General features: G+C 35.3%; 2 protein-coding genes and 1 long non-coding RNA gene across 5 annotated transcripts; 1 reads left to right on the top strand and 2 right to left on the bottom strand.

The window, feature by feature from the left end:
• Positions 1 to 9: 9 nt before the first annotated feature.
• LOC117987700 (facilitated trehalose transporter Tret1-like) lies at positions 10 to 9,401 on the top strand. Of its 3 annotated transcripts, none has more exons than XM_069502694.1 (8): positions 10 to 3,181; positions 3,573 to 3,670; positions 4,965 to 5,099; positions 5,871 to 5,954; positions 6,235 to 6,513; positions 6,709 to 6,829; positions 7,055 to 7,186; positions 7,830 to 9,401. In XM_069502694.1, the coding sequence occupies exons 1-8, from the start codon at positions 3,103 to 3,105 to the stop codon at positions 8,345 to 8,347; spliced, it is 1,446 nt and encodes a 481-aa protein (XP_069358795.1). In that variant the 5' UTR covers positions 10 to 3,102; the 3' UTR covers positions 8,348 to 9,401. The 3 variants fall into 3 exon arrangements, with proteins under 3 accessions (XP_069358795.1, XP_034830615.1, XP_069358796.1); XM_034974724.2 differs by having other exon boundaries at positions 10 to 3,501; XM_069502695.1 differs by lacking the exon at positions 5,871 to 5,954.
• A 763-nt stretch (positions 9,402 to 10,164) lies between these two features.
• eIF3d1 (eukaryotic translation initiation factor 3 subunit d1) lies at positions 10,165 to 21,439 on the bottom strand. The gene is made up of 10 exons (XM_034974457.2): positions 21,144 to 21,439; positions 20,809 to 20,999; positions 15,693 to 15,846; positions 15,070 to 15,179; positions 13,962 to 14,100; positions 13,260 to 13,420; positions 12,959 to 13,087; positions 11,957 to 12,163; positions 11,394 to 11,589; positions 10,165 to 11,198 (listed from the first exon to the last, which is right to left on the bottom strand). Exons 1-10 carry the CDS (start codon positions 21,334 to 21,336, stop codon positions 11,038 to 11,040), a joined length of 1,641 nt encoding a protein of 546 aa, XP_034830348.1. The 5' UTR covers positions 21,337 to 21,439; the 3' UTR covers positions 10,165 to 11,037.
• On the bottom strand, positions 17,066 to 20,797 carry LOC117987440 (uncharacterized). Its single transcript, XR_011237480.1, has 2 exons — positions 20,502 to 20,797; positions 17,066 to 20,071 (listed from the first exon to the last, which is right to left on the bottom strand). It is a non-coding gene; the product is annotated as an uncharacterized lncRNA (long non-coding RNA).
• Positions 21,440 to 21,522: the final 83 nt, after the last annotated feature.

Genomic DNA, 21,522 nt, shown 5'->3' with positions numbered 1-21,522 from the left:
AATTAAAAAACTCGTTGTCTGTCCTTATTTTCGACGGTTAAAGAAAAAAAGTGTCGATTATAGGTCCTTGTCGATTATTGGTGCCACTACGGTATGTCTATATAAAGAGTCTGTCATATTTATTTTTATATCCTAATCCTAAACAGGATACAAAGTACAACCCAAAATTATTTTAATCCCAATTTTGTCTCAACCTTTACATATTTGGGTAGGACAGCGTACCTACCTAAATACCTATGTCCTATACAGTGCGACAAGGCTCTCTTGGCACTTGAATGACATTGACAGGGGGGCGTTGTTGGAGAACAATAGCTTAGAATGGTTTAAAATTTTAAATACCTACTCTATGAAATATTCAAACAAGAACAAAGGGGACACTTGACGGCAAAGTTAGTTCCGATTTTCGCCACGCGCCAAGATAGCCTTGCCTTATCGCACTGTACCTACGAGCGGCGGCATCCTTGGACGATTTAACCTAAGGACGCGCCTCGCATGATTATTCCCCTCTGTCAATAGTAATGGATTTTTAATCCACTGCGTTTATAAACACTGTTTGCGGAATCGATTTTGTCATTGTCAGAATCGTTTTCGATGTGTGACGACGTCTTACACGCTGGGTGAAAAATGCCTGTTTGTGCCGTTAGTGAGTGCAAGAACAAATCAAACACATCAAATTTACAAAAAGATGGAATTTCATTTCATAAGTAAGTATTTTTGGTGTAATAAACGCTTTCTATAAATTAAATTACATAAATTATTATAATAAAATAACAATCGAGAACTTTACCGATTCAGTAATTGAGTACGTAATAATTCGGTAGAAGCGAGTCACACTCCTCACGAGACTATATTTTGTTTTTTCTAAACAATTGCAACCCTCGATATATACAAATTAGGTTAAAATTTGAATACGCGTGAACAGCATGAAATTACGTAGTAGTACGATAGTGATTGCGGTTCGATTATCGATATCGATGAAAACATTTTCTTTATTATTAACGACTAAATTACCGTCTTCAAGTCAAGTAAAGAATAGTTATTATTAATTACCACAATTTTTTCGCTACCTATACTTGTAATAAAACTGGTCGATTTCTGTGATTTCACGTACTTAATACATTTAAAAAAAAATTAAAGCAACGCAATTTTAGTGATAGGCGCGAAATGTATAAAATTTATGTATTAAATCGCCAAGAATGTACATAACATTAACCTAATGGTAAATAATGACGTGTTAAAAATAGAAGAGGCCACCGTGTGTGTTTACTAATTTATTTTCATAGTATCATATCTGTCTTATGGAATTTTGCTGTGGGGTAAAAGCGGCAGGTATTGAGAAAATTTTTGCATTGCTAATTTGTAAGGGCAATACGTGTTATATTTAATAACTTACATTTAATTTTTTTGGACAAAGAGTACACCATATTGGAATTACCATGTAAACCCAATGTGCAATAAATAAATGATTGATTGGAAAGAAAAAAACATTTTATTGATTGATATACCTACTAATTATGTTTGGTAGGCTTTTGCGCGGTCAGGTTTATTTTGTATTATATAATAATATAAGTCATTAATAAGCACATTTTCACTATCGAAATTTTAAATGAAAATTTCGTTATATAAAAAAATACAAAAGATTAAAAATGATATAAAATAAGTAAAAAAGTATGTGCATATTTTTTAAATAAATATTTTTCTTATTTTTACGTTGCATTATTAGTTTTTGGGATAATTACCTATTAAGTGAGGTGAATGTATGCAAGAATACGCTACGCTGACCAAACACTGGTTTTAAGTAATTAAATATGAGTAATAAATTCTTACTTCTACTTTTGTTTCTGAAAAACTATCGAAATATTTTAAAATATCGATACGGTAGCATCGCAAATCACTTTGACTGTCTTACACTCGTAATGTCTTTGTATGTTGATGTATATAACTTATTAGTGTGCGTAAAATGTAGTAGTGTTGAAGATTTAGATATGTGTGTGTTAATAATGACACAAAACTTTGTTGAGTGAGTGTGTCAAGTTGTCTATGTAGTGTTTCCTCGTCCCGCACCAAAAGTGACAGAAATTTTTATTCGTAATATTAGGCGCGTTACAAGTCCATAGGTTAAATCGTCCAAGGCGGCATCGCTATACATGAAAAGGCATTTCGCAACTGTTATAAAACTGATAGAAATGATAAAATTATTAGTGAAGCCTCTGTGTATAAGATGATGATCTGTACTAATTTAAAAATAATTACCTAATGGTAAAGAATTAATGTTTTTATTAATTCAGTTAATATAAACAATAAGGCTATTCATCCATAAAAGCTAAGCTGGGATAATTGGTATACTGTGAAATTACACAATTTCATATATTGTGCAATTTATAATTTTATATATTGTTTGCCGGTTCTACATTTGTGGACAGGTAGCCTTTAAATAAATAATCCATACTAATATTATAAATGCGAAAGTGTGTCTGTCTGTCTGTCTGCTAGCTTTTCACGGCCAAACCGTTCAACCGATTTTAATGAAATTTGGTACAGCGGTAGGTTGCATCCCGGGGGAAGGACATAGGCTACTTTTCATCCCGGAAAATTGATGAGTTCCCACGGGATTTTTAAAAACCTAAATCCACGCGTACGAAGTCGCGGGCATCAACTAGTATTTAAAAATAATCTAATTTATTCTCGCTTTATTTTGTTCCGGTACATTTTGAATTTCTCGCTTTCTGCAGTTTCCCTGGAGGCGTTTAGATGGCACTAATTTTGTGCTATTTTTAATACGTGCTTGTTTTCTTCTCCAAGTAAATAACCCATGTGACTCAACGGGAATAGCCCACTATGTACCCGCCGCTCTGTCGTTGAGAGCGACTAAACGTCACATAGGTAGGTATGAGTGACAGAAACAACGCTTTACAAAGCCGAAATCTCGTTCTAAAGGTCGATGTTTCTTGCCGGCTACTGAGTAAATAACCAATCGAAATCGGTTATGAACTCGGCCTGGTTATGAATGACATTTAATGATTGCGCCCGCGCATATAATAGGTGCCATAGAGTAAAGAGAAAAACACGCTTATTACGCCACAGATTACTGAAGTAATTGAAATGTCTGAACATGTCATTGACCTTTGTACCTATTTGCAGTCAAAGAAAATTTATTATAATCAGTCTCGTCGTGCTATGGGTACGTTTATGCGATAGCATACCTATAAATATTATTATTATATTACTACTTAGTACTTATACTAGTGGCTAACTAGTATATAGTGATCTGTGGTCGTTAGTAACGCGTTTTGGTGATTAGATGCATAGATGGTATTTTATTTACTGTTCAAGTATTATTTATTTTTGAAGGTGGGTATGTTGTAAATATTTTTTACTTAGACTGAGCCTGGCCCGTTTGAAATTGGGATATTTTAAAAATAACTAATAAGTAGCCTCTAATAAAGATTGCCATTATGACGAAGACTAATAGAAAAGTGCAATATTTGGCTGGACTATGCGGTAAGTTTTGGCGGGAAAATTTGAAATGTTACTATATTAAGTTAAAAAAATATATTTTCGTTTTTTGGCAGTTTCTTTTGCATTTACATTTACTGGTGCAGCGATATCGTGGCCTTCACCGGCTATTCCAAAGTTTAAGAATGGTGAAGCAAATATAAACATAAGCGATGTAAGTACATATATAATTCTAATTAGGTACCTATCTATTTAGTAAGCTAAGTATGTGCCTACCTACCTACTTATTAGCTGTTGTCTAAATACGTATGTATTTTACAGAAGAGTACGGAAATAGAAAGAAAGACGATACAAGAAGTAGGTAACATGTAAAAATCCTAAGTGAAGAAAAAATACAAAAATTAAATTAAATGTTGAATTGAATAGTTTTTACGCCGCCGATTGTAAAAGCTTTAGGCAAGTACCTATCCATACTTCCATAATAGGTACCTAGGTAATATTATACCTAAATTGAAAAGAGCAACCGCCGAGTTTCTTGACGGTTCTTCTCGGTAGGAAAGGCATTCCGAATCAGTGGTAGATGCATTTGACGATTCAAAAGTAGGTACTTGTAAAAGTTTAATTGAATAAAAATATTTTCATTTATTTAAATGTGAAAGTTTGTTTAATCTGTCTGTCTGTCTGCTAGCTTTTCACGGCCAATCCATTTGACTGATTTTGACGTTTGGTACAGAGATTAGCTTACGTGTGAGTATAGTATACTATAAGTGAGCGAATATAGGTTGGTACAGTCATCATCATCAAAGGTCACTGACTACCTACCGATACCTACATTTGATCAAAACAATAGACTTACAGTGTCCTAGTACTGACTACAGACTGTTGTATTAATAATAACTTAATTCCTACTTATATCGTTTGATAGCAGGTCTTATTTTGATAAAATAGTACATTTTAATGAAACGTCCACACTCAGATCAAACTTCGGCCAATTTCGGCAAGTGTATGAATGTAAAAAGGCACTAAGTGCGTTAGTTTGGTCAAGACAAAGGTACTTAGAGCCTTTCTACAAGGCCGGCAAGCGCCTCATGCGCTTGCCGGCCTTGTATACAGCCTTGATTGGATAAGAAATTGGCCGACGCTGGTCCCGAGTTGAACGTAGTTATTAGTAAATACCACCATTTATTTGTATTAGGCCACTAAAGATAGTAATTTATTGTTATAAAACGTGAAAAAATATAATAGTAGGTACTAGCTGATGTCCACGATGATTTAGGTTTTTAAAAATCACGTGGGAACTCTTTGACTTTCCAGGATAAAAAGTAGCTAAATATGTCACTCTCCATGTCATTAACTATCGATACAAAAAGTCACGTCGATCCGTTGCCTAGTTGCGACGTGATTGAAGGACAAACCAACAAACACATAACATAATATGGGCAGTGAGTTTAGTCCCCTCCTATATAGGGGCTCCATATATCTAAGACTTATGAGATTCGAATGCTCAGGCGCAGAGTTCCTGGGTGGTATCCTTAGCAGCACTGGGCGCGTTTCCGGGATGTTACCTTGGCAAAGTGCTGAGTGAGCGAGCAGGGCGCCGAGCAACCATCTTTAGTGCGGCCGTGCCGGGATTTTTAGGTGCGGTACGTTTTGCAATATTAGTCTGGCTAACGAAAGAAGAGACTGGAAAAGCGCGGCAAATTTCAAAAATATGAATATCAGAAATAAAAATTTGTAATTCTAAAGCATCAAATTAGGTTATTACAGGTCTGTTATACCTACTTATTTTGGGGCTGCTATTTTGATAAGTATTTTTTAAATTTGCCACGCTTTTACAGTCTCTTTTTTCGCTAGTCAGACTCTACCTGCATAGCCATGGCCTGCTACTTATAAGATATTAAATGATTAAGTATACTACATCTTTTGCCTAATAGCTTTTCTTTTACTTAGTAATGCTGGATGCTGATCCAGCATTATATTATATCCAGCAGATACAGTGCACCCAAATACCTATCACTTTAAATGAAAGAAATGATTATGCTAATCTGCAGTCACAAATCTCCCACAGTAGGTACCTACTATTTGTGTCTGGAAAAAATAACTTAGACGTTGAACCTCCGCAGTGGTGATACCTACGCTTCCGAGAGTGGGGGTTGTTTGTACCACCATGCAATTGGTTCATCAGTCAACTTTTCGTTTCCCGCGTAGTTGGAAAACACAGTATTAATGCACAGACATATCCGTTGCACTGTCGGCCATAAGTCTTTTTACCTGACACCAAATTTATTAGCATTAATAGTTGATATTAGGTAGAGACATACCAGATAACAGAACTTTGCACATGCTTTTGTAAAATTATGCGCTTTGTAGTATACGTAAGCACCTATCTTATTTGCATTCAATTTGGTTTGTAGGGCATTATTTTGTTCACAAAAATTCCGGAGCTTTTGTACGTTGCCAGGATCCTTATAGGAATAGCAAATGGGATCACAGCTGTTGTAAGTATATATTTTTGAAAAGTGCTCCAAGTATAATAATATAATTTTTTTATTTAGCTTTAGATACCTACCGTAACTAACAATAACTATTTATTTCGCCCAGAGTAACTTACATATCTTAACATTCATCAATGAATACTTTTTTGCCATAAAAAAATGTGATAAACGAGCAGCAGATTGTTCAGGACTTAGGACCTATATTCTACAATTAATTATAATTTTCACGATGCTAAAGAATCCACCATTTTAGTACTAAGACATAAAGACGTTTATTTTTCAGGTCACAATGATATATCTAACCGAGATAGCTGACAAAGAGATCAGAGGTGCACTAGGTATGCTAGTGCAAGTAATGAACAATTTGGGAAGTCTTGCTGTATACAGCATAGGCCCCTTTGTCTGTTACACAGCGTTGAATTCTATAGTGCTTTTTATCTCTGTGTTCTACGCTGTTATATGTCTATGGGTGCCAGAATCCCCTTACTACCACTTGACTTACGGCAGATTGGCCGCGGCTAAGAAGGCGTTTATGACTATAAAAGGAACCAGGGATGAAGTGGTATGATATTATATTAACGACTGTAAAAAGCTTTTTTATTTAAAAAAATCTTAAAATTGGTCAAACAGTTTTATTTTTATTTTTACTAAAGTGAAAATAATTCAAAAATTAGATTTTAATAATGTAACAAACAAGTAAGTCTTATTTTGTTTCTTAATGGATACTTTTTTTTAATGATATGTTAATACATTTTAGTGGGTAGACGAACAATTAGAGACTATGCGTTTGCACGTTCAAGAAAGTATGGAGAATAAAACTACTTTTAAAGAGTTAATAACCAATATGAAATATAGGAAGGCTATCTATATAATATCAGGTGAGTTAAGTTTATTATAAGCATGAAAAAAATATATATTTAAAAAATCATTATCATGTTTTATGCCAAGTACCAAATGAGAAGTACAGGAACTACTGTTTTGTTACAATCAGTAATTTCATTTATTTCGAAAAATCTTAAATTCTTCTTCATTAAATCTCTTTAGACCTAAAGTAAAGTAAAGTAAAAATACGTAAATAAAATTGAAATTTTCATTTTTTACAGGTCTCAAAGTATTGCAATACATGACCGGCAGTTTGGCCATCCAGTCTTACTTGGAAATCATATTCAGACAAAGTAGTTCCATATCGGGGCCCTTTGCGAGTATTGTGTACGGATTTGTACAGCTTGGCGCAGGTAATAACTACTTGTCTAGTGTCAAGGTTCCCACTTTTCAAGTGAGTCAACACTATTGTGTTGTGGTGTGTTGCAACTTTAAAATTTTGCGACAAATGCATAGGGATTCTTTGATTTTCCGGGATAAAAAGGAGCCTGTGTCCTTCCCCGGGATGCAAGCTAACTCTCTACCAAATTTCATTGAAATCGGTTGAACGGATGGACCGTGAAAAGCTAGCAGACAGACAGACACACTTTCGCATTTATAATATTAGTATGGATGTTATTGGTTAGTCAAATATAATAAAACAGATGTGACGTCATAAACGTTTGACGTACTTTTTATAGTTTAATCGATAATTTAAAATGGTTAGCAAACTTAAAACTAACAGCGGAGGTGGATTTTACGAATTATTGAAGACCCTCTATTTAATAGTTCCTAAGAAATAATTTATTTTTGACATAGTCATCATCCCAATTATTATTAATAGTGTAGTACATTTGTCTGGACCAAGACACTTAGTGCCTTTTTACACTCATGCGCTTGCCGACTTTTGAACTATGTGTGCAGTGTGAACGATTGCACCTAAACATAAATTTTTAGAATCTTACTATTATTTTGGACCCGACCAGAAAGAATATGATAACTTTTTGATATTTTCAGGTATCGGGGCAACATTCCTGGCTGGTTATTTCGGCCGCAGAGTCCTCATGTTCACATCTAGCTTCGGCGTCGCTGTCGCTCTAACCATAATAGGATTGTACTTTTTCTTGCAAGACTCTGTACAAGTCAGTCCTGAAACCTTGTCTTCCATATCTTTACTGCCTCTTATTGGTGTACTTAGTTTCAACATTCTGTATGCAACGGGCATAGGGAACTTGCCTTATATAATGCAAGCAGAACTGTTTCCAATCAACGTTAAAGCGATGGCCTCTAGTGCAGCTACAATGATGGCTTGTATACTAAACTTCTTCGTCACAAAGTCTTACCAAGGCATCAAAGATGGGTTGGGACATTATACAGTTTTCTGGTCGTTCGCAAGTATAGCTTATGTTGGAATTTTCTTTATATACTTTTTCGTGCCTGAGACTAAGGGCAAGAGTTTGGAGGAAGTTCAGGATAACATGCAAATTGATATCGATGAAGTGGAGAGACTGAATAAATCTGAAAATAAAGCGTGAAAATGGAATCATAATAGTAATGATATTTCTTAAAAGGTGTGTTCAAGGTATACAGTGTTTTTAGGGTTCCATAGCCGGTTGGCAAAAAACGGAACCCTTATAGATTCGTCATGTCTGTCTGTGTCACAGCCACTAAAAACTATAAGATAATATATAATAACTATAAGAAATACTCGAAACTATAAGAGTTATACTGTTGAAACTTGGTAAGTAGATGTATTCTGTGAACCGCATTAAGATTTTTACACACACAAATAGAAAAAAAAACAATAAGTTTTAGGGTTCCCCATACTTAGAACTGAAACTCAAAAAATTTATTCATCAAACCCATATGTGTGGGGGGGTATCTATGAAATGATATATTAGGTTTCTAATAACATTTTTTTCTAAACTGAATAATTTGCGCGAAAGACACTTCCAAAGTAGTAAAATGTGTGTGTGTCCCCCACCTCCCCTTGCAACTAAAATAAGAGAGTGATAAAACTAAAAAAATATATATGATGTATATTAGGTACCATGCAAACTTCCTCCGAAAATTGGTTTGAACGAGATCTAGTAAGTAGTTTTTGATTTATCATTGCAAAATGTCGATAAAATACGATTGTACCACGGAACCCTCAGTGCGCGAGTCTGATTCGCACTTGGCCGGTTTTTTTAACTGAGACAGTATGGGGAAATCCAAAACTATAGGAAATACAGGAAAACTGTCTTAAAAACCTTTAGGTCTTTTTTAGTGAAAACAATTTTGGCACAGTAAATTTTTTGGTCAGGCGTGAGTTTTGTCCATAAACATCAATGAAATTCACTAATTTTTTTTAACACCGATTGACTTAGGACTAAGGATCATTTAATTTAATAGAAAGAAAAAAATCGAGACAGCAGAATTTGGTCAAATGTAAGTAAGGTCAGTAGGTATTTTAAAAAATGTAGTCAAGTTTATTGACAACTCACGCTTGACCAAAAAATTGACTATGCCAAAACTGTTTAAAAAAGACCTAAAGTTTCCTAAGACAGCTTCCCTGTATCATCTCCTGTGGTTTTGGAATTCGCCATACTGTCCCAATTAAAAAAACACACTGTATAAAATAATGGGTAATGTTTGAGACCATGATTATGGTGCAGGTAAAAGCTAGTCAAAAAACAAAATGTTCATATTCTTTTTGGTAAAATAACAGTTTGTATGACTATGTAGAATTTGTATTAATCAATGTTATAATTAGATCTCCTATGTATTTTGTTTATTTAAACATAATAATTAATAAGTACATAATTATTATGTATTTATACTTCTAAAGTAGCTCTTGTCAGATAAGGCTGTGTAAGAACAACTTGCCATAGCTAAATTTACATACACATATAAGTAAGTTAGTATTTTGTTTGCATTTCTTGATAAGAATACCATATTGGGGTTATCTTGTTTGAATAAAGTTACCTTCACTTCACCTTCTATTGAAGTTATTGAAGCATGCAAATAATTACAGTATGTGGCAGAAAGTAATGAACATCGGCCTTTAGAATTGTAGAGCGCTGTCTCTGTCACTCATACCTATATGACGTTTTGTCGGTCTCAGTGACAGGGACAACGCTCTACAAATCTGCTGTCCCATTCTAAATGTCGATGTACATTACTTTCGGCCGCGTACTGTACAGAGTTTAATAATGTTAGTGTTAAGAATTAAAGTAAATAAATATTGTATGTTACTAAATCAATACTGATTTTATATAATATTTAAATGTTGAAATGATAATTATCATTTTGAACAGTATATAAATTGTCAATTTGTTATTTTTTTGATTTGCTTAAATAAAACAAGTAATGTGACCAAAAGATTTTTATTTCACCGAATAATAAAATATGAAATAATACATCCTATTACTTAGGTTACATAAAAGCTAGGCTTGTAAGTTGTATATAAAGAGCTATAGTTAAGGAGCTGGTGGCAAAATTCGTAAGTAAAACTAATGTACCTAATGTAGGTAGCTTACACCTATGTAAGTAAAAGTGTATATTTTTGTCAGTGTTGTTTGTTTAAAGAAATGCGCCTTTTACATCAATTATTTGAATTATTTGGGTTTTTTTTATTTTAACCGTACCGTTTAAATGGTTTTATACACTTTTAATCAAACAGAAATTCTTTAGTATGAAATATGTTTAATTAACGGTGATATCGTACATTGAAAATAACTGCCACTGGCTCCATAACTATTCTTGTAATTTGTATACAGCTGATAACTGAAAAGCTAATTTAATTGTTAAGAGTATCTTATTATAGCATTTAGATCAAATGAATGAATGCTCGCTCTATCCCTCTGTGCAATTCTGTGCAAATCTTTGGATAAACAGAGACAGCAATACGCTCGATCTTTGTTTATCCAAAGAAATAGAAATCTAAATCCCAGCGCGGCGTTGCCAGATGATATATGGCAAATCCTAAGAACGAAACACTGTTTTATGTAAAAAAATCAGTAAACTGAATTTTGAACTATGAAGATTTGCCTTGTCGATTTTATGAGGCGTAAAAAAAAGTTACAAATGACAGAACCGTCCTAATTAAGTTTCTTTGAAAAAGGTACGAACATTAACGACCCAAAAAGTACGAATTTCGTACACTTTGTACCCTTCTGGCTACCCAGCTGGTAAGATCCTCTTAACTTTTAAAATGCCTTTCACTATTCGGCTATATTCAAATCTAAACTCTTTTAGAGTTCCCGTAAGAGTAGAGGGGCGCGAAGGGCGTGTCCACCGGCTCGTCGCCGCTCTCCTCCGAGCCGTCCGACTCAAACGTGTTGTCCGGAATGTCGTACAGGCGGATCAGGGGCTTGTTGGGGTCCTTCATGATTAGATATTTACCTGGACAAGAGGAAAACAAGGCTCAAAACCTAACAACACAACACAAAGAAAAAGCGAATTCTCAATGGGGATTCAAGTAGGCCGTAATGGAACTCTACATGATCGCGCGCGCCCCTTTGTAACCTCGCGCCCCTAGGCACGTGCCTAGTTTGCCTTAGGGATAATCTGCCTCTGCTAGACATGACGGCGACTCACCGTCCTTCTGCTTCATACAGATGTCGATGATGCAGCGCAGGATGCCCCACGCGTTGTCCATGGACAGGTTGATCTGTGCCGCGAACTCGTGCGGCTTGAACTGCTGGGTGCCGAGGATGACGTGGCGCGAGTTGTCGCGCACTTGCGTGCGGGACACGTAGCCGAACTTGATCTGGTCCGAACCCGCTAGTAAGGCCTGAAAAATTACACAAACGATGCATTTTATGCTGCTTTCTATAGTGTTTATGGATTATAATGTGATGGTAGAATTTGTTAGTACGAAATAGAAGTTCACAAAAGAGAAAAAATACAGCCTAAAAACGTGATGATGAATCGTGCGTGATCTTTGAATTATTAATTTATTATGGCTAGTCAAAATGCAAGCAAATTACAGTGAAGTAACATGTCGTAACTCGTAACGTACTCTAACACGTTGATCGAGTAATCAGAGTGCGCCACAACAGATAAATTGTGCCCATATTTTAAAGGGAAGGTACACAAAGCAGAATCAAAGGTCAATGTACAAGATTTTCTGCCGCGTACTGTATAATAAATGTCCACACCTGCACAGTCCACTTGGCGAGCTTGCAGGAGTTGTTCCGCAGCTCGTTGGCGAGCACGGCGCCTCGCTGCGTGTCGAGCTTCTGCCGCCACTCCACGCCGTTGGCGACTTTGGAGTCCCACTCGTTGAGCGCCTTGATCGTCAGGAACTGGGTCTCGTTCTGCGGACCCTGCAGCACGGCGTCATGCTCGCATCGAGCCACCAAAACCTAGAAAAAACAAACAGTGGATAAGATTATTGTTTGTATCAGCCTTGTCATCTTATTTTCAGAGCTTTTTCAACCCTAAATGATTCGCGAAGGATCCAAAGTTTAAACATCTTTCGGCCCTAGCGAGGGCTTTGAGAATGCGCGGGAATTTCAACTCCATTCAGGTTTTATTTAGAATTTTGGTAAAATTATGTATTAAAAAAGACAGTCCATAATAAAATACTATGAGGCACAAATTCAATGATCGTCAAACCTGGTTTGAGGCATAAAGGTTTGATTCAGAAAATGTCTGGTATTTTGATTTGGTTTGGTTCTGGCTAAAGTTGTCATGATGAAAGTTTATTTTATTATTTTACATCAGGCGAGAAAAATCTAAAAATGTACAAACAAGATAGTATTTAGCAATAAGCAATCGAAAAATATTAGTTTCAGTTTACAAAATTTTATAATTAATTTTACAGATTTCATTTTTTTATCTATTCTACAAAATATTCTAAACGCACGAAGTTGGACGCCCTGATGAATTCCGACGGTGACGTCACATTGATGAAAGCAATGTATTTCAGAAAACACCGTTGTTTACCAATCCGTGTGACGTCATGATAGCTCATTAACCTAAAAGGATGGCGGGTAGGGTTTTCGCGGCGATATTTGAAATGCAAAATTTAAATAAATTTTTATTGCGCTTATCGATCTAATAAGATTTTTGTAAATTTTTGGTAGTTTATTATCACTTTAGGATCAGTTACGACACTTTTCAAAAAAGGGGTAAAATACCCAATAGCTCATACTCACCACCCCATTGTTAAGGTTCCACTTGCGATACCGGTAGCCCACCGAGGCCACTTCCCCTTCTTCCTCAGAAACAAACGGATTCGGCTCTGGGAACTTGTACTTTGGCTCATTGGGGCCAGTTCTCAGCACCTGGAAAAAGCAAACATACAAAAATATTCGATCTAATGAACATACAATAATCAATCAATCAATAAATCAATACAATGAGTACAAAAGTTTATTATTCAAATAAACCACTGCTCCAGACTTCAAGGTCAAGAAGTCAGCCCAACCCTTGCTCATTCGTTCAAGTTGTACACACCTGCTGGCTGAAGTTGTGGTTGATGAAGGTGGCTTCCAGCGCGAGGTTGCGCGGCGAGTTGATGGAGTTGCCATCATCCGCGGGCGGCTCCACGGACGTCTCGTTCACGGTCAGCAAGTCGAACTCCGTGTTGTCACGCTTGTCCAGAAACAGCTTGTCACCTAATAACACAACATTACACATAGAATTTTCACAGGGTGGTAGTACTACCATGTACATTTAACCTGTACAATTAACAGCGTAGCAAAGAAGCTGCATATAGTCAAACTAGCTTATGCTCGCGACTTCGTCCGCGTGGACTACCAAAATTTCAAACCCCTATTTCACCCCCTTAGGGGTTGAATTTTCAAAAATCCTTTCTTAGCAGATGCCTACGTTATAATAGATATCTGCATATCAAATTTCAGCCCGATCCCTCCAATAGTTTAAGCTATACATTGATAGATCAGTCAGTCAGTCAGTCACCTTTAATTTTTATATATTTAGATTACTATGTACATGTGTCCAGACACCCAACCTTATCAGGTAAGATTTCATTTCTTCTGCATTCTTCACAACTTTGATTAAGAATATATTTTGCTAATTTGCTATTAAACCTTTTCAATACATATAAAAGAAAATATGAAAGAAAGGGAAAAATCTGTGGCTTACTATTAGCATTTGGAACTTCACAGTTGCCATAAAATCAAGTATGAAACTTACCAATCTTCTCAATGACAATGTCCCAAGAGTAGTTGGAACGGGTGCAGCACATGATGGTGGCCAGAATGGCATCAGTGGCATACACAGTGCCTGTCGTCTTACTCAGGCGACGGATTACTGGGTCATCTGTGGTTGTGACCTGGAACCAAAAACCACCTTTCAGTAATAGCCTATTGGCTCTAACCTGCATCCCTCTAGATATTGGTGCCCTTTTATTTTTAATCCACCTAGACCTCGGCCTTTACTCTGTCACAGCCGATGACAAAGTTTTCTATGACTATGTTTAATGACTAATTCTCGCAGACTATGTAAACGATAAAAAAGCTTGGATTTGACTCGCTCCAGCAATGCACGGGGCTGCAATGGCTTGTATAGTACGGTATAATAACATTGTAATTTAAAAATTAAAAAGAGCAACCGCCGAGTTTCTTTCTGGTTCTTTTCGGTAGGAACGGCATTCCGAACCAGTGGTAAATTAAAACTACCTGACTATTCATAAACACTTGTAAAAAGTTTACATGAATAAAAAAACATTCTATTCTATTCTATTCTATAAGTATTTTTTAACAATCTAAGGGACTGGTAGTGAAGTGATACTTTTATTTTGGAATTGCTTTAAAATGTAGATAAAAAGACTTAAAGAAATGAGCCAGACTCTCACGTGAAGGGTTGCATACCATTGTAAAAAAGAAATCTCAAACCAGGCAGTAATAATTTATTGCATCAACAGCTGTACAACACTGCAAGCTAATAACGGACAGCGCCATCTATGATGTGATTTAGTAAAATAATTATTCTCATACACTAAAATTGTTTTTGTGATGTAACCACAAATTCACGGTTTTTGGATCTTTTCTTTACTTGTGCTATAAGACATTGCTATCTGCGAAACATCATTCTAGATCTAGGTCAACAGGAAGTACCCTATAGCTTTCGATTCCCCCGAAGAGGCACAACAAATAGACTAACAACAAAGTGATCCTATGTTTCTTTTTCCTTTTGAGGTAGTGAACCCTAAAAAGATTTCAATCTTGCATTTTCCAGTGTAAAGCTGCCAGCCAAGCACCTTGGGATCTTGGGAGTGAGGTTAATATAATGTGACTCTTACTGTATGGAAGATGCGGTCAATGCGTTGAAGTGGCTTCTCATGTTTCACATTCACCCTGTCATAGCCCTTATCGTAGTACTCCAAAGTACCACAGCACGCAATATCCTCCCCTGCAAAAAAGAAATAAAAATTTTAGGATAACCTCATTGGTGCTAATAGTGTTTTTACCTTCAAGAAAATTTCTAAATAATTTTAAATACATATCAAAAATTGCGGAACTGGCAGGATTCGAACCTACCGCCCGACAAAGCGCCGCTAGGCCGCGGTTTGCTTGCTGCCAGTGACGAAATTTATGATATGAATGTTTACTCAGTACTGAAGCGACTGTTAATGCCATCTAGTAGCAACATTTTCACACTCAGCACTCTGTAGTAATCACAATTAATTGGAGACAGTTGAAGTGATTGATACAGGGAATTCCAGGACCTGTAGAGTGTAGAGACTCAAAAAAGAAAGAAATATCAGCACTTGGATGATAAACAGAGCATTGCTTATTAATTATATTGTTTCCATTGTATATTAAACTAACCTATGCCCACGACTTCATCCCTATGGACTGCACGAATTTCAAACCCCTAGTTTATCCCCTTAGTTGAGTTTGTTGTTTTAAAGATGATGCAAACCTTCTTTAATTCCTGGTAATGATAGTTTAGCCAGACGGGGGAAGTCCATATCTTCAATGGTGACCCAAGTTGGTCTAACAGTGACTGAAGCATCACGGATCTTCATAGGAGCACCTCTTTGGCCCCATCTCTTGCCAAGCTTACGGTCACGTTGCTAAGGAAAAAGAAAAAGAATAGATGAAATAGATGAAATAGAAGAATAGAATACATAGAAAAGAATACATTAAAACACTTTCTGATCAACAGAGTTCACATATGGAATAAATTGCCTAAGGATGTGGTTATGTCAAGTTCTGTTAACCAGTTCAAAAATAGATTAGACAAACATTTGGAAAACTCAAAGCACTTCTGATATAGATGCATCAGCGAAAGCTGCTTAGTCTATTAAAATAATAATAATAACAATATACATTATGTAGGTATTAGACATACTGTAACATTAGCTGCCCAAGACAGGCAGAAGAGGAAAAAGTTAGAGGATGCTTTCATCCAGAATCCAGATTATGGGAGCCATTCCAGACTAACAAACTAACATTTATATAACTGATGTGTGTAGCATTCTCAAAAACAATATGGATGTAAATCATATTCACCAGTATTCCCAGTTCACACACATCTATCTCACAGATCTCTAGTTGTAAGGCAGTTTTATTATAATACACTAGCTGATCCACCAGAGCTTGGTTCAAATATCCCATTTAAGGCTGATATCTATAGAGCATAATTTAACATTGCTCAGACTTAAGTTTTAGTAAAAACGAGCAGACTTATGTCAGCGATATAACCCTGTCTTGTTTTCATAGTATCTTAAGTCTGAACAAAGTCAAAGTTCGCTGTATAGATCTGTCTTAGGGTGAAAACAATAGAGCGCACTCTGACTTTGCTTAAACTTAAGACGGAGTTAAAATGAGACAATATCTGTCTCGTTTTAACTCAATCTTAAGTCTGAGCAAAGTCAAAGTGCACTCTATAGATCTCAGCCTTAGAGTAAGTCTACATAATAGAGAAAACCTACATACAAAATCTTAAGTTTCCAGACCCAGCAGTTTAAAGCTGTATGATCAGTCAGTCAGTCAACTTTTCCTTTTACATATCGTCGGTTAAATAGAAAAGTGACGTTATTCAAAAAGAACAAATTTTACAATACAAGCATTTAAAGTTTTCACTTCAATTAATACTAATTTTTCCTTTTGAGTTTTATATTTATGTGTAAGTGTTATATATCATTTTAAAGGTATTTACATGAAAATAAAGATGGTGTGGTTATTTTAACTAATTTACTAAAAAAGAGGTATTTCTAGCAAGAAATGTCATTTTTCTACATAATTAAAAACATTTTGCGGAATGAATTTTGTAAAAATGTAACACAATAATGGAAAAAATATGGTTTTATTAAGTATATGGTTTTTATAAATTGAGGTATTCAAATAATTACAAATCCACTTAAAATTATATGCAATAACAATCATAAACAAACCTCTATTTTAAGAGTAATCCCTACTTATTAGATAAATCAATGGCAACAATATTGAGATCAATGAGCTTAAACTTAAATCTGCTTATTTTGGGTTTTGAATAAGAATATAAAACTGTAAAATCTGTAAAATATGTTTCATAAGATATTGAAAACGTTTTCTCCTTTATGTAAATCAATTTTTTATTATTAGCTTTAGTATGCATTTTTGTACTGATTCTACCAATCAATTATAAAACTAAAATATTATTAGTATCTACTTATTTAAAAGTTATAGAGCCTCTTCAAAAAAAATTAAAATATTCCAAAATATATGTAAAGTTTCATACTCAGTCTACCTAGATATTGTAAATAGGTTTTTGAGATGATTTCAAAATCCAAAAAAAAACTATTTAGTAAATAACGTATCACACAAAAGAAAAACAATGTGAGATTATTTGGTTAAAGACTTTGATAAAAGTTTTTATAAAATCGGGGAATTATGTTTTTATCTATTAGTGTAAGTATACCGGCTTTCTTAGTGTCAGATACATCCAATTTTGTTGAGTACAGCGGCTGTAATTCGGAACACAAGTTAGTTTTTTTCTTGGTAGCTCTAGTTTTGACCATGACAGTTTTGAAACTATCTTCTTTATACGAACATTTGTAATAGAATCGATCATTAAACTTTTTTTCCACTCTGACAACTTTAATATCTCCCATCTTTAACTTTTCTCGGTCTTCATTGCTTGAAAAATTTGAACCGACACCGTCTGCAATTTTCTTAATGTCAAAGAAGCTCTCATGATTTAGTTCATGGACTTTGTATGGATTTCCTTTTTTTTTGGCAGTTCTGATCAATGTTATGTATTGTTCCGGGACGTAAATAGGTGAGGATTTCAAAGACCTTGAAATGTTACGCTCAATCACAGAATGCGCGGAATCTCCTTCATTTTGTGAGTGACCCTTTATGAGAAACTTGTGGGTTATAGAATTTAAATTTTCTAGATAAGTTACGGCGTAGATATACATTGCAATCATATATTTATTTTTTTGCTGTCCACAGCAGTTGTCACTATAAAATATGACATCAAAATCGTCTTTGATTTTATCTTGTAAATTTCTTAAATAACTTAAAACGCAGGATCCTATTTCATTGACTCCTCTGGCCCCTTCACCTTCGTGCCAGACATAGCAGTTTACGTCTTTGGATCCGAGTTCGTAAATAGTAAAGTTGAGAACATTAAGTTTTGATATATAATAAAAATTGGATACATCACCTCTTGGGCACGGCATTACAGCTTGCAAATCATAGACGGCAATTATACATTTTTCATTGGCATTTTCTTTGTCTAACTCTTTTTCTTTTCTTACTAAATCTTTTTCTTCTAAATGCGAGTAATATTTGATTTTTAACGGCTCTTTATCTTCTGCATTGTTATAAGCAGCGCAATCCTCGCATTGGTCTTTTTTCGGAGACCAAAAGGAAATATTGTATTCTTTGGTAAATATATTGTAATATATTTGATAATCAGCGTGAGGAACGTTTTCCAATCGACATTTTGTAATATAGTCCCTATGTAGCTGTGCAATAGAGAGACCTCCTTCAATGTATTCCCGACTCGTACTAGCTCGACAGTAGTGGCTTTCAATTCTAGGTATAGAATTGATATGTTCTTTGATCCCATCAATAATTGCAGCATCAAGCTTATTGTGTTTGCGATGCTTTCCTCTTTTGTCCTCATTCAGAAACCCTCCAACTGTAGAGTTTTGCATTGAAATTACTGTTCTTATCGGTCTGTCGGATATACCCAGAGTATTTTTAAAAAAAGTCTTACAAACCCGAATTATTTCTCTGTCTACTTCAAAATTGAAGGCATGGTTATAATCTTTTCTTGTACTTCCTTCGCGAATATATCTATACTTCGGTTTTATTGCGGTTACATGTTTATTAATAAATTGACGTTGCTTATCTAAATTTCCCATCTTCCAGTAATTCATAAATATAAGTTTCCGCTTTTCCTCACTAATCTTGTTATAACATTTCAGTTTACATTTTTCAGTGCATGTTGGTTTTATTTGTCTTTCTTGCATTTGTTTTTGTGACTTCGATGTCGATGTATACGCTTTTCCAGAATTTCTTAATAATTTAGCTTTATTTTTGCTCCATTCTTCCGGTACAGCTTTTCTTTTTCGGCCAGTCTTTGCTTTTTTGTTTCCATCGTCAACTGTATTTTCTAGGTTTTCATTCACTGTAGCGATTTCATCTTCCGAAGATGTCGATGACATTGCAAGATCTTTGCGTAGTATAAAATCAGGGTCATTATCTACGTCGTCAGACGAAAAGTCCTTTTGACTATCAGGAATGGAGTTGAAGGAACTATCGTCATCGTCCTCATAGGAAATATCTGATTCCGATATTATTATATTGCATGAAGTCTTGGGTTGGCCTGAAAAGAGAACGTTAGTACTTTCTTCTGATTTTGAATCACTTACATCAGCTGATTCCATAATATTTGTACTCGGCCCAGGTTGATCATTTGGCAGGTATGGAATAATTTGTAAATCCAAAAAAGAATTGTTGCTAATAGGAGTCGGTACCTTAACATTGCTACTTAAACTAATCAAAGGAGTGCGTGTGCAATTCAAATTATTTTGCAGTGGTTCGACGACGATAATCTCACATAATTTAGATGTAGATACTTCGTTTGGTGGATATTTATCCTCAGTAGCTGAGGTATGGTCTTGAAAAACTGGCTCGGGCTCTGTAGTAACTGGTTTTATGAATTCGGGCACATAAGATATTACAGATATTTGTGGATCTTCATTTGACTTTAACTGAACTGAATTAAACTCTACTGGATTCTCCTTAGAAAATTCTTTAGACGTCGTAATCATTTTTACCATTTTTTCACCACGCTTCATCCTACAAAAAACAAAGAAGTTTTAAACCCATCTTTTTATTCTAAAGGTTAAATCAAAATTAATCAAATATTTTTATTCAATCATTTTAACTAATTTTGTACTTTAACGTTAAAATGTACTATGTATTTTAATAGATAACCGTCATTATTTTAAAAACACAATACAATAAATATTCATTCTAAGCATTCACAGTCATATTTGAAATTGTTACATTTTTCTGATGAACTTCATGATACTAAATGTACAAAAACTATACAGAAAAATGTCATAATTACAAATAAGTCGAGTATCAATAACTTCATTTCACAACAAGCAGTCACATTTCTAAAAATGTCGTTTCTCAATATAAGCTACTAACACAATTACAGTTAAATTTTAAAGAACAAACGTAATTTCTCAAAAAAATACATTGTTCTATAAATTTTTCTTACCTTTTGCAATCGTATCCAAACACTTTTTTGAAAAATGACAATTTTCTATAAAAACGCACATGTACTCAGTTCCGTGGCTGGGTTGCAAATGGCAGAGTGACGTTATTCTACAACCAATATGGCAGATGAACATAAAGTACCGAAATGACACTTGCGACATCTAGTGAGCTTAACGTGTAATTTTATAAAGTGTCTTTTATCCATATAAAAATAATGTTGATAACAGACTCTTTTTAATGATAACCTTACTTTCTGAAAATTTTGAGAAATGTCATTTTTCCATTTAACCGACGATATATAGATGCACCTTGTTCAAAGTAGTCATGCCGCCAGGAGTACGGGCACCTCTCGCACCGCGGCCACGCTGTCCTCGGGCCCTTCCGCGCTGGTACGGCGGCTTCTGAACACGCGTCGTGTCAACCAGATGGAAAGTACTCTCGTCCTCATCGTGGAAGTACGCGTACGACGAACCAGCGCCGAATTGAGACGCGTACTTGTCTAAAACATTGCAAAAACTGTCGATAAAGTAAGTAATTCAAGACAAGAGCTTAATACTGTGTCAATTAGGTTTAAGTTACGAGTATAACCTCAAAGTTCAAGTTACGTTTGATAACTAAAGTGGAAAGTGAACGGTTTCCTTACTTTGATATTTCTTATCCTGCACGACAGTCCAATCACTAATCTTCCCCAAACGATCGCCTTTACTGAAAGGCTGGTAAGGCATATCCCTGAATTGGTCCGGCATTTCGCAGGGCCCCCATCCGGTCGGGTTATCCTGAATTATTGGAGCTACGAACCGCACCGGCTCCTCGGCCGGGAGTACGTGTTCCGACATCACAATTGTGTAGTTAATTCAATGTTAAAACTTTTTAATTAAATTTGAAAATATCATGCCACACGACACTTTCCACCACAGAACACTATTTCCACCACTTCCACTTCGACTGACTTCGACCTTATTCTGAGACTACGACTTGTATCATTTTTTTTTTTAAATTTATTTTACGGCCCTGGCAGTTGT

This window comes from Maniola hyperantus, chromosome 13 (assembly GCF_902806685.2).
Source record: "Maniola hyperantus chromosome 13, iAphHyp1.2, whole genome shotgun sequence".
Lineage (NCBI taxonomy): Eukaryota > Metazoa > Arthropoda > Insecta > Lepidoptera > Nymphalidae > Maniola > Maniola hyperantus.
Note: the sequence above shows the minus strand (reverse complement) of the source record. Positions and strands in the feature narration are given on the sequence as shown.